This window comes from Schistocerca gregaria, chromosome X, assembly GCF_023897955.1.
Source record: "Schistocerca gregaria isolate iqSchGreg1 chromosome X, iqSchGreg1.2, whole genome shotgun sequence".
NCBI lineage: Eukaryota > Metazoa > Arthropoda > Insecta > Orthoptera > Acrididae > Schistocerca > Schistocerca gregaria.
The window spans coordinates 643,914,672-643,928,900 of record NC_064931.1 but is presented as its reverse complement, the minus strand read 5'-3'; the positions used below and the strand labels follow the sequence as shown (position 1 = coordinate 643,928,900).

The 14,229-nt window shown below is 45.2% G+C and overlaps 1 protein-coding gene across 3 annotated transcripts in view; it reads left to right on the top strand.

Moving 5' to 3' along the window:
- The window catches only part of LOC126299138 (sodium-coupled monocarboxylate transporter 1-like), a 332,547-nt gene that overhangs the window by 209,685 nt on the left and 108,633 nt on the right, over positions 1-14,229 (top strand). For all 3 annotated transcript variants that reach the window (XM_049990900.1, XM_049990901.1, XM_049990899.1), the window contains exon 2: positions 10,272-10,482. In XM_049990900.1, the coding sequence (XP_049846857.1) occupies positions 10,272-10,482 (211 nt within the window). The remainder of the gene's footprint in view (positions 1-10,271; positions 10,483-14,229) is intronic.

The window sequence follows — 14,229 nt, the reverse complement described above, 5'->3', positions numbered from 1 at the left end:
GTTTGCACGTAGCAAGCAAGGGAATGTGAAAATCTCGAGTGTGGTTTATGTAGGCCAGCTATAACATTTCGGGTTGTACAAAGCTACAGTGGTAGGGGCAGCTCAATCACATTGTATAACCATGAAAATTAACTAAAGGAAATATTACATTCAGAAGTTCAGGACTCAACTTTCCCCGTAGGGCACTGAAACTTTTAATAATGTGGTACAATAATTTCGTACTCACATTGAAAAAGTAGGTGCAGATATGTGAAAATCTGTTCCAATTTCTCAACCATTATCTATAACTTTTGACATATCTGCAAACTGGCGAATATTTGGAAGATTAAAACGTATATCTTGCGTTGCACCTCAACACTGAGTGACATCACTGCGAAAACGCGTGAAGCAGTAAATGAAGTAATAAAAGAAAATATTGTTTTGTTGTACTCCTCCCTGTACGTCGTCCGTAAAATACCACTTTTTCCATTACATATTTCCTGTGTAATATTGGGATGGGTAAGACGCAACATTTTGGTAACTGCTAGTTTAATATTTCTGGCTTTACAGCCATCATATTCAGGTACAAGAAGCTCTTATAAGAGCAGTTGAGAAGGCAGCAGTGGGAAACTGACGTAATGTGGTGTGAGGTACCGATGACATATGGTGTACTCGGTACGGGTAGTCCTTCTCAGCGATCGGCTGCTGCATTCGGAAGTTGCGCGCCAAAATGATAATCTTTAGTTATTAATATTAGCAAGCCCGCCCGGTTGGCCGTGCGGTCTAACGCACGGCTTTCCGGGCGGGAAGGAGCGCCGAGTCCCCGGCACGAATCCGCCCGGCGGATTTGTATCGAGGTCCGGTGAACCGGCTAGTCTGTGGATGGTTTTTAGGCGATTTTCCATCTGCCTCGACGAATGCGGGCTGGTTCCCCTTATTCCGCCGCAGTTACGCTATGTCGGCGATTGCTGCGCGAACAAGTTCTCCACGTACGCCTACACCACCATTACCCTTCCTCGCAAACATGGGGGTCACACTCGTCTGGCGTGAGACGTTCCCTGGGGGGAGGGGTGGGAGGTCCACCGGGGACCGAACCGCCCAATAATCCTGGGTTCGGTGTGGGGCGGCGGAGGGGTGAAGTGGACTACTGGACTACGGTAGTCGCCGTGGGGTTGTGGACCCCTGCGGTTGCGGCGGGGACGGAGCCTCTCCGTCGTTCCTAGGTCCCTGGTTAACATACATTACAATTCAGTACAATATTAGCAAAATTAAGTAGCTTATTTACTTACATTTCAAATTAAAGCGTCTCTCAATAGCGTGCTATCATTCCATTATTTCACAAGTATTAATAATCAACAGAATAATAAACAACTGCTAAATGAAAAGCTATTAGGATAATCTTCTGATCGCGCCTCATTTGGATGGAGGGCGAACTGGTTGTGCGGTAAGATCATAGCTGGTTCGGCAGTCTGCCGCGGTCGGCATCAGGTTAAGACTTTATTAGCAGTGTATGGTTACAGGGACATGCAACTGAGAACAGTGTGATAGTAATTACGGAAATCCGTAGTTCATCGTTTTGTCGAAGAATGGATATTTGCGACTGTAAAGTGGAATGTAATTGTGCAGTTTCTCGTGTTCTGCCAATAAAAAGCGAATGGGATCCCACATATCAAACAAATTGGAAATTTAATTATTCACATAATATCAGTTCTTCGCTAAAAGTTTCTTACAGCCTCAAGATGACGGTTTCACGATCTCTTTCTGGGCAGGGGACAACTATAGAAGACAGTAGGTTGATAAATTTTTATTAGTTCTTATGCATTTTACTCAGGGCGGTGGAAGCAAATCGTCACCTCGCGTGTACCGCAATCTTCGTACAAATGAGAGCAGTTAACGTCATCTGTGGTAACACAGAGGAGGTACGAAGGAGAAGGGGTTTATTACGCACGTATAAATATCCTCTCTCTCACATCCTCTCTTTTTTAACTTGCCGTACAGTGATCTTTTGTTTTTATCCATAAACTCTTTTGATCTCTTTTGACCCACAGCTGAGGAAACATGCGATACAAAGAGAAACAATATTTCTCGCTAAAAATGCGTGGCGAAACATCGACAGGTCCGACATCTTCGAACTCTGTCAATCAATTGGATACTGTTTGACAAACGCCTATGTAAATGCTCAAAGTTGGCCGTTAACCAAAATTTCTCCCAAACATGTGAAACACAGTCAATTCTTGACAAAAATGTTAAACAGAGCAGCGTGCTGTCAAAAAAATTTGAATACACTTGCAGCCTGATAAATTGTTTGATCGTTACCGAGTGTCTTAAGATGAGGAAGTCCTGAAATAGATTAAAAAAGTATCGTAGAGAAAACAAACATAAGTCTATTTCGAGAGCAGACCACTCTATGAAGTGTCTGGTGGAAAAACGATATCGTTTATTATGTTGTGCGAGACAGCAAATTTCTCACTTGTCAAAAGCGAACCTTTGTCCGAAACGCAAAGTCTCGGGGCTGGGAGGCATCGAAGGTTGAGAACGGTGACTTCTGATCTCTTGGGATTGTGTTCGGTACCCTAATCTTATGCAGCTCATTAGCCACCACGGTAATAGAGACGCACCAACACTCCTACCGGCACCTGAGATGTCGAACAGGACAGTAAACTGAACTGACGCCCGTTTATGCGCTATTTATTAGTCGCACCCCTTTGTCGATATTACACTGATGGCAAATGGGCCACGTAACTGATAAGATACCAAACGCTTTATTCGAAGAAGCTTTGACGTCTCAAACGGCCGAAATTATGCACAAGCAAACAGGGATCAACCTTCTCCGTAACCGGGGTCCCTAACGCACGTTTGTGCAGCGGCATTCGACTAGGAGTTATGCCGATTCGAACCCTGGTGGTGGAAAACTTTGAGTGTCAATATTTTTCCGGCATGGGGAGCGTCAGTGGTGGCATCAGGTTCCTGATCACCAGTCTTTTGTGCCGGTGCCCTGCATTAAATTCCAAACTTTTCAGCAGTGTCTCATGAAGTGAGTGTATGTAACACTCCTGATAATGATACGTCAGTCGGATGGGGACGTTACGCTTAGCGGCACCCATGCTTCCATTCGAGAGGAGTGGGCTGTGTGCCGGCATCTGGTTTCACCCTCCCTTCCTTTTATCCGTAACGACAGAAAGCCAACGCTACATTGTACAAGCACTCATAACAGTCATCTACACGGCACGGATACGCAGTTAACACTTCACAACAGGTCGGAGTAAGCCAATGGCAAACCGCTTCCACCGGGACTTGACCAAGTACGGTTATACAAAATTTCTGTATCTGCGGCCCTACGCTCATTTCCCTGAATACAGGAATACCTTAGCTTCAACAGAGATACCGTCTTGAAAAATCAGCAGCTTGCAGTTCTGTCAAAATACAATGTGTTGCTTGTGTCTTTCTGGCATACTTGTGGAGAACAATAAATGATTCAACACTGTCGGTATAATACTGCCCAGATGCCTGAATAATGGAAAACCTTCACCTCTTTTGGAAAAACCGTATCAAGCTTGTAGTTTTTTGTCTAAGAACATTTAATGTATTAACAGACTGTAAACTCAAAATATGGATAAATCTGTTGTTGTTGGTAAGTGTCTTTAAATAATTTAGGTGTAAGTAATTTAATTGAAAAATCCCTTGAAAAATTATGAATGACAGTGCTGAAAAAACCCTTTCGTTATTTGATTTTCAAACAGCTGAGCAAAACTGGACGTGCTCAGACATTTCTCTCTGTACTTACACTGATCATCAGTAAACTGACACACAATATTTTTAGCGCAACGCAATCTGACTTTCAATAATCCCTACAAAAGAATGGCCCTGACTAACAATTACCTATACCTTTCGTGAATCACTTACCTCACAAAAATCTTCGTTACTCGAACTACTGCAATACAGCGAGCGCCAATACTGCCAGCTAAATAAAAGATTCTAACTACTGAAGGCACTAACTACTGATAGGCATAGTTAGCAAATGAAAGATTTTGATAGAGAACAAACAATGTATTTACCTTAATAGCGTTCAAATTTCATCATTTGTATTTATGTGATTATAGAACAATTAGTCTAATATCGCATGTGACAAAGATCATTGCAAGAATACTAAATAGACGGTTGGAAAACAAAATTGAAGAAGTGATGGGACCAGTTTGGCTTCAAGAAAGGAAAAGGGACCAGAGACGCCATTGGCATGATGAGGATATTGTCAGAGAGAGTTTTGGCCGTTAACGAAAAAGTTTGCGCTTGTTTTGTAGACTGGCAGAAGGCCTTCGACAGAGTCAATTGGAATATATTAATGAACAGCATTAAGGAAAAAGGAATCAACTGGAGAGATCGGAGACTGATAAGGAACTTGCACCTGGGACAAAGGGTATAGGTACGACTGAGCTATGGAGAAGCGAACAGTGTGGAAACGGGAAGGGGAATGAGACAAGGATGTTGTCTGTCGCCAAGTCTCTTCAACCTGTATGGAGAAATGCTGGCGAGAGAAGCGCTGAAAGGATGAGGAAACTTCAAAGTAGGAGGATGTGTCATCAACGCCATCAAGTATGCACACGACCTAGTAGTGCTCGCCAAAAATCAGAGATAGCTGCAATACATGGTGAATAATTTGGTGGAAACGGGAAGAAAATACGGCATGGAAATCAACATCGAAAAATCGAAAGTGATGCACATATCAAAACGTGAGAAACACTTGAAGATAACTGTTGACAATCGGGAACTGGAAAATGTGAATCAGTTCAAGTACCTGGGAAGTTTTATCACAAATGATGCCCGCTGCACCAACGAAATCCGAGCAAGAATCGCCATGGCCAAAACTGCTTTCAACAAGAAGACGATTCTGCTGACCAGCATGTTGAGTTTGGCACTGAGGAAAAAACTGATAAAGTGCTACATTTAGAGCATTGCACTGTATGGAGCAGAGTCATGGACCATGAGAAAGAAGGAGAAAAAATACTTTGAGAGCTTTTGAAATGTGGCGCTCGAGGAGAATGGAAAAGATTAAGGGGACAGATCGCATAAAAAATGACGATGTACTGCGAAGAGTAGGACAGAAGTATTCTGCGTACAATTCTTCAGAGAAAGGCCAACAAGATTGGACATGTACTTAGACACGAGGGACTCATACAAGATATCATCGAAGGGAAACTCAGAGGAAACACTGGACGAGGAAGAAGAAGAATTCAACATCTGGACGACGTGAAAGGGAGAAGGAGATACAACAGACTGAAGAAAGAAGCTGAAGACAGGGAACAGTGGAATCAGAAATTCTCCGTACGAAGACATGGACCTGCCACTAGGAAGAATACGAAATAATAATAACAATAATAATAATATATTTATCAGTTCATGACATTCATCTTTACAAATTTCCTTTTTTTGGCGGACACACGTCCAGATCGTCCGCTTATACACTCCTGGAAATGGAAAAAAGAACACATTGACACCGGTGTGTCAGACCCACCATACTTGCTCCGGACACTGCGAGAGGGCTGTACAAGCAATGATCACACGCACGGCACAGCGGACACAACAGGAACCGCGGTGTTGGCCGTCGAATGGCGCTAGCTGCGCAGCATTTGTGCACCGCCACCGTCAGTGTCAGCCAGTTTGCCGTGGCATACGGAGCTCCATCGCAGTCTTTAACACTGGTAGCATGTCGCGACAGCGTGGACGTGAACCGTACGTATGTGCAGTTGACGGACTTTGAGCGAGGGCGTATAGTGGGCATGCGGGAGGCCGGGTGGACGTACCGCCGAATTGCTCAACACGTGGGGCGTGAGGTCTCCACAGTACATCGATGTTGTCGCCAGTGGTCGGCGGAAGGTGCACGTGCCCGTCGACCTGGGACCCGACCGCAGCGACGCAAGGATGCACGCCAAGACCGTAGGATCCTACGCAGTGCCGTAGGGGACCGCACCGCCACTTCCCAGCAAATTAGGGACACTGTCGCTCCTGGGGTATCGGCGAGGACCATTCGCAACCGTCTCCATACAGCTGGGCTACGGTCCCGCACACCGTTAGGCCGTCTTCCGCTCACGCCCCAACATCGTGCAGCCCGCCTCCAGTGGTGTCGCGACAGGCGTGAATGGAGGGACGAATGGAGACGTGTCGTCTTCAGCGATGAGAGTCGCTTCTACCTTGGTGCCAATGATGGTCGTATGCGTGTTTGGCGCCGTGCAGGTGAGCGCCACAATCAGGACTGCATACGACCGAGGCACACAGGGCCAACACCCGGCATCATGGTGTGGGGAGCGATCTCCTACACTGGCCGTACACCTCTGGTGATCGGCGAGGGGACACTGAATAGTGCACCGTACATCCAAACCGTCATCGAACCCATCGTTCTACCATTCCTAGACCGGCAAGGGAACTTGCTGTTCCAACAGGACAATGCACGTCCGCATGTATCCCGTGCCACCCAACGTGCTCTAGAAGGTGTAAGTCAACTACCCTGGCCAGCAATATCTCCGGATCTGTCCCCCATTGAGCATGTTTGGGACTGGATGAAGCGTCGTCTAACGCGGTCTGCACGTCCAGCACGAACGCTGGTCCAACTGAGGCGCCAGGTGGAAATGGCATGGCAAGCCGTTCCACAGGACTACATCCAGCATCTCTACGATCGTCTCCATGGGAGATTAGCAGCCTGCATTGGTGCGAAAGGTGGATACACACTGTACTAGTGCCGACATTCTGCATGCTCTGTTGCCTGTGTCTATGTGCCTGTGGTTCTGTCAGTGTGATCATGTGATGTATCTGACCCCAGGAATGTGTCAATAAAGTTTCCCCTTCCTGGGACAATGAATTCACGGTGTTCTTATTTCAATTTCCAGGAGTGTAGTAACCTCTCAAAACTCTGGCATCTCTCTCTCCACATCCTCCACTGCTGGCGGCTCACCTCCAACTGCACAACGCTACACTAGCGAATATTCCAACAATGAGTCCAACAAGCCACAGACTGCACGCAGCCCAGTCAGTGATTTTTATACAGAGCACTACGTGGCGTTACCAAAATAAAAACGAAAACAGCCTACTTACAAGATGTACTGAATATTTGTATACATACTGGTTACAGTTCTAATTCTTTTCTTAGTTATATAAATGTGGTTTTGTGTGTGTATTGTATGTAAAGACTTTGCTATGAAATAATAATAGTGCCGGTTACAAAAGGAATGGAAGTGTATTCTTAAAATGTGTACTTCCGCTGTAGTTGTGTACAGTTAGTCTAAAAAGGTTCAAGACAATATTATTTAAAAAACAGAGAAAAGTTAAGGTGATGATTTAAACGCTTCAGGTTTTCTACATAGTCTACATCCCTCTTGAGTAAAAGGCACAGGACGTTCATACAACTTTGTGAAATTGATGGAAAAGTCTTTCTTTTGGATATTGTTCAACTCGCGCTTCACTTTGCCTTGAATGTCGATTATATCTTCAAAGCGTTGACCCTTCATGTGAATTTCTGCAGTTAATCGCTCTGTGCTAGATTCGTGTTGATTACACCAAGTTTCATCAACCGTGATGATTTCTCCTAGAAAAGAATTGCCCGCGTTTTGCGTCTCAATTAAGCAGCGACAGGCGACCACGCAATGTTACTTTTGTCGGGGAGTCAAGGTGGGCGGGACAAACTTAGCACTCACTTTTCTCTTCTTCAAAACATTCTGGAGAATACTTTAAACATTTGATTTGAAGATGTTATTCCAATGCGGTTTTTGCCACAAGAACGGTGACACGCTACGGTCACGCTTCGACTACTTAGCACCGCCTTTTCACAAATGGCAGGTCGAATGCACATCTGTTGTCTTTTATTGTTAGTTCAAGCTGCCACCGTAGTTACTGTGCTGATGTCGCTTATTCACCAGGAATAATATCCTTGTCGGACATTTTTGGACCAAACGGTCCACGATAATTTGTAACAAACTGAGAACCCAGCATTGCCCGGGCATGTATTTATTCCAGTCCATTAGTCCATCTCCTCATACCCCTGTCTCTTTCCAGCTTCCCCTTCACTTCTTCTCCGTCCATCTCCTCCACCACCTCTCTCTGTCCACCTTCTCCACTCCTCTCATTCGCTGACCATCTCTTTGCGCCCATCTCTCTGTCCATCTCCACCTCCCTTCTTTCTCTGTCCAACTGCTCCTCTACTGTCCAACTGCTCCTTCTCCTTCTGTCCATTTCCTCCCCCCCATGTCCATCTCCTCCCCCTCTAATTCCACCTCCTCCTCTTCCCTCTCTTTCTCTGCCTCCTCTTCCCCCTCGTCCTGTTCATCTCCTCCTCTCTTTCCCCCTGTTCATCTCCTCCTCTTCCATTTCTCTATTCACTTCCTACTCCCTGCTCTCCGCCTATCTCTTCCTCCCCCTGTCTCTGTCGATCCCATCTCCTTTCCTTGCTATGTTCATCTCCTCCTCTCCCCTCTCTCTGTCAGATTCCCCCTACCCTCTGTTCATCCTCTTCTCCATCCTATCTGTGTCCATGTCCTCCTTCACGTACACTGTCTGTCCATCTCCTCCCTCTACCTCTCTCCACGTTATCGCGCTAACCTCAATAGGAGGCTGGTGGTTCTTACCCCTACTGAATAACTTTCCATATCGTAACTGATATGTATACCAAATTTTGTTGAAACCGTTCCAGAGATTTAGGATGAGCTTTCTACTCGTGGTCCTGTCCGCATATGCACATCTCAAATATATTTCACACGTGTTTGGACGCATATTTCACCTGCGTCTCTAGCGAATTTCGCCCCGCAGCTACGTTTTCACGCATCTTCATGTTAATGACGTCATATTTCCTGAACAATGTGCTGCACATCGATGTACTTTTGCAGCTACTTCCAGCTGTATATGTGCCTACAACCTGCGAAATATGTTATGAATAGAATTAGTAGCAACGCCTTGAATGACGCGGCTGTTTTTCACGCATCTCACTGTTTGTGACGGCATACCTCATGACCGGTCGTGGTGGCCGAGCGGTTCTAGGCGCTACAGTCTGGAACCGCGCGACCGCTACGGTCGCAGGTTCGAATCCTGCCTCGGGCATGGGTGTGTGTGATGTCCTTAGGTTAATTAGGTTTAAGTAGTTCTAAGTTCTAGGGGACTGATTTCCTCAGAAGTTAAGTCCCATAGTGCTCAGAGCCATTTGAACCATTTAGCCATACCTCATGAATTATGAGTCATGTAGTGATATTTCTTTGTAGGTACATTCAGCGGCGTATGTGGATATTGTCTGCGAAATGTATTGCAAAATTCAAAATGGTTCAAATGGCTCTGAGCACTATGGGACTTAACCGCTGTGGTCATCAGTCTCCCAGAACTTAGAACTACTGAAACCTAACTAACCTAAGGACATGACACACATCCATTCCCGAGGCAGGATTCGAACCTGCGACGGTAGCGGTCGCGCGGCTCCATACTGTAGCGCCTAGAACCGCTCGGCCACTCCGGCCGGCAATGTATTGCAAATAGAGATAGTAGTAAAGAGGTAATATATTACGTCATACATGATGCAGCCGTGTTTCTCGCATCTCAGTATTTGACGTAACACCTTCTGAACTGTGTCGTAGAACGATATATTTTCGCAGGTACATTCAGTATAATATGTGAATACTGCCTGCAAAATGTTTTGCGAATAGAACTAGTAGTAACGAAATAACAAATTAAAACGTGATACATGTTCCGGCAGTTATTCACTCATCTCAGTGTGTAATGGCTATTGCGTCATATATCCTCAACTATGTGTCATACAATGATATAATTTTACTGGTACGTTTAGTGGTATATGTGAAAACTGTCTGCAATATGTGTCGCTAATACGGTTACTGCTTTCATCATTTTGCGTGGGTTGTCAGCAAGAAAAAGTTTTCTAAAGGTTTGATATTATGTGTAAAGTTTGTTGCAAGTCACTAAGTGCTCTCATTATCAAACACTTTATGACAAAAGTATGGTTATTCGCGCCCTTTGCTACACTGGTTTTTCACCTCCACCCTCACCCCTTTAATAGGTAGGTGGCTTTTACCCCAACAGTGATTCTTTGCAAGCGACAAGTGTACCAAGTTTGGTAGAAATCGGTCCAATTGTTTAGGAGGAGATGTAGAACATACATACCTACAGACATACGTAAATACAGGTACGTACAATTATTTTTATAATACGTATGGATTAGCATGTGGGACTGTTTCTTAGGCCGTCGAAGCTCTATTCTGACAGTTCCTTCCACAGCACAGCGTTTTCCATTTGTCTCCGGTTCTTTGCAGATCTCAGCATGGGGGTCGCGAGCCAGTCGACGCAGTTCTTCTCGGTTGCGGACTATTTGGTGTTCGGAGGGATGCTGGCTGTATCTACGGGCATTGGGCTCTACCACGGCTGCCGCAAGAGAAAGGAGGCCAGTCAGGACAGGACGGGAGAATTCCTCACAGGAAATGGCCAGATGAGCACCGTGCCAGTAGCATTGTCCATGTTGGCGAGGTAAAACATTTATATGTAAAGCGAAAGTAGGCTTAGTCTTAAAAATGTACTAATGACTCTCAGAGAACACTCAGAATGAACAACTTCATTCCACAGCATTCGTTTTGATTTTTTGTGCCCTCGAGTAAAGCATCTTTCGACTTTGACCAGTGTTGGCCCAGTTTCTAATACTCACACTTAGTCTCTGATTCTGCTGTAACTTGGAGGCGAACATTAGAGTTTTACGTCCCAACTAAACTGAGATCATTAGAGACAGGTCGGATGGGCTGATGACATATTATAAATCTGCTTTGACCTATTCAAAGGAAACATCCCGATTTTCACCTGAGGCGATCTGTGGAAACCAAGGTAAACACCTAAATATGCATATTCGGATGGGGATTTCGACTTCGCTCCTCCCGAATACGATGAGTTAGTTGAAACCGACAGGCAGCATCCATATATTCCTGAACTACGACTTTCTTCAGGGTTTTTTGCCTTTCTAATGTTTCTATTATACCCGCAGAATAAATGATTCTTAGAGGGAAGTAATGATAAACACCAGGGTTGTTTCAGCACCACTATGCTTCATTAGGAACGGACCAGTGAGTTCCTCTGGTAGTGAACCAGTCTTCGCAGCTACTTATGGAGGAACCCAAACTTAAATATAGAATGTGACCCATAATGCGTCTTGTCACTTTACCCACACAAGGAATTTTACATGCACTAAACGCCGAATTAAGTACTGCCAGAAGAAAATAGTATAACCCATGAGGTTTAACGTTACCGTCCTGAAATGTCACCAGCTGCGCTACTCAGTCTCATTTCCATTCTACAAATTGATTATGATCAGAAATTTCTTATGCCCCCACTTCATAATAAACTACACAGACGCTTAAAATTCTACTCTTGATGAACTATGGTATCATGTTGAAGCTGCATGGGCAGCTGTACCTGTACACGCCATCCAAGCTCTGTTTGACTCAACGCCCAGGCGTATCAAGGCCGTTATTGTGGCCAGACGTGGTTGTTCTGGGTACTGATTTCTCAGGATCTATGCACCCAAATTGCGTGAAAATGTAGTCACATCTCACTTCTAGTATAATATATCTGTCCAATGAATACCCGTTTATCATCTGCATTTCGTCTTGGTGTAGCAATTTTAATGGCCAATAGTGTGCATATGTGCGATGCACAGTATATCTCCCCAACTCGTCCCACTGGGTGTCGATGGAATTTAAGTTGGAGGAAACGGGCAGGCCAGTCCATTAGCCGGATGTCCTCTTGTTCCGAGAGCTCCTCCTCCAGCTACGCTGTTCGATGCGGTCGCGCCTTGTCATCCATAAAAACGAAGTCAGGGCCGAGAGCACCCCTGAAAAGATACACATTGGAAAGGAGTACACTGGCATAACAACGTTGACCGGTGTGTGTACCGTGTTCGACGATTTGGAGGCAGTTCGCTCATGTAACATTGTACCTCCCAACAACATAACACCTAGACCGCCAAGGCAATCATTTTCGACAATGTTCCTGTGTGCACGAAGTCTTCCCACCTCTCCCCCCGCATACTCGTTTGTATCTAGCGTACCTGTAGTTTGGAATGCACGTTAAAGTGTAGCTGTTCCTAAACTAGCGTGGTATGTCGGTTCTCATATCAGTGAAGAAGTGGTCATACGAGGGTCACTCCAAAAGAAACGCACACAATTTTTTTTTTTAAATCCATCTTTTATTTTACATGTTTGAAAGTTTTACTGTGTGTAGATACATCCTTTAGAAACAATATTTTCATTTCTCCACATAATTTCCATCCCTCCAACTGCCTTACGCCATCTTGGAACCAGCGCCTGGATCAGCCTGTTGGAGCCACTGTTTGACAGCAAAGGAGTCATCATCTTCAAACTTTGTTCCACGAACAGAGAGAGTTTCCAATGGTTCAAATGGCTCTGAGCACTATGGGACTTAACATTTATGGTCATCAGTCCCCTAGAACTTAGAACTACTTATACCTCACTAACCTAAGGACAACACACAACACCCAGCCATCACGAGGCAGAGGAAGTCCCTGACCCCGCCGGGAATCGAACCCGGGAAACGAGAACGCTACCGCACGACCACGAGATGCGGGCAGAGAGTTTCCCAAAGAGATGATAGTCACATGGAGCCAGGTCAGGACTGTAAGGCGGGTGTTTCAGTGTTGTCCATCCAAGTTTTGTGACCGCTTCCATGGTTCTTTGACTGACATGTGGCCGTGCATTGTCGTGCAACAACAGAACATCCTGCTTTTGCTGATGTGATCGAACACGACTAAGTCGAGCTTGAAGTTTCTTCAGTGTCGTCGCATATGCATCAGAATTTATGGTGGTTCCACTTGGCATGATGTCCACAAGCAAGAGTCCTACGGAATCGAAAAACACCATAGCCATAACAAAAGTTATGCAGAAGGTGTGGTTTTGAATTTTTTTTTTTCTCAGGTGAATTTGCATGATGCCACTCTATTGATTGCCACTTCGTCTCTTGTGAAAAATGAAGGAGCCATGTTTCATCACCTGTCACAATTCTTCCAAGTAATTCATCTCCACCATTCTCATACTGTTCCAAAAGTTCGCTGCATACCGTTTTTCTTTCCAGAATGAGATTTTCACTCTGCAGCGGGGTGTGCGCTGATATGAAACTTCCTGGCAGATTAAAACTGTGTGCCGGATCGAGACTCGAACTCGGGACCTTTGCCTTTCGCGGGCAAGTGCGCTACCGACTGAGCTACCCAAGCACAAATGTGTACTTAAAAACTGTGTGCTGCTTGGGTAGCTCAGTCGGTAGAGCACTTGCCCGCGAAAGGCAAAGGTCCCGAGTTCGAGTCTCAATCCGGCACACAGTTTTAATCTGCCAGGAAGTTTCACCGTTTTTCTTGTTTCTTTGTGAGCCACTGTCAACATCCTGGGAACCCACGTGTCACAAACCTTTTTTAACGCCAACACTTTCAGTATTCTGCAAAAACTTACTTCCCCTATCCCAACGTATCGTGACAATTCGTTCACTGTGATGCGTCTGTCAGCAGTCACCAATTCGTTATCTCTCTGAAAATTGTCTGGAGTGTATGCAGTACGAGGCCTGCCAATGCGAGGACAATCCTTTATATTGCCGAGCCCACTTTCATTGCGTAACCTGCTTGCCCACTAACTAACTCTACTGCGATCGACAGCAGCATCTCCATACACCTTTTTCAACCTCTTGTGGATGTTTCCCACTGTCTCGTTTTCACAGCACAGGAATTCTATGACAGCACGTTGCTTCTGACGAACGTCATATGTAGCAGCCATCTTGAAGACATGCCTGTGGCGGCGCCACTGACGGGAACAGGTTGAACTAAGTTTGAAAACAAGTGGGAAGGATGTATCTACACACTGTAAAACTTTCACACATGCAGAATGAAAACTGTATTTTTACAAAAATAGTGTGCAATTCTTTTGAGTGACCCTCGTACATCCCAGTAGTGCCTCAGCAAATATCTTCGAACTGATGATCACTTTACTTTTCTTTGTTTAATTGGCATATTTTTTTATGATCCGGAAATGTACAGGTTACCACTCCTCAACTTGTCAGTCAAAAGTCGGCAACAACACTGCCAAACATCAGGATCCCAACCTGTTACATTCTCACAGAGCACTAATGCGTAACGCGATTTCGACTTCTTCCCCACGAAGGACGGTGTAAGACGACTTTAGCGAAGTAAAATATGCGCCCCCTCTCTGGTTATCCACGGTTTTCTGG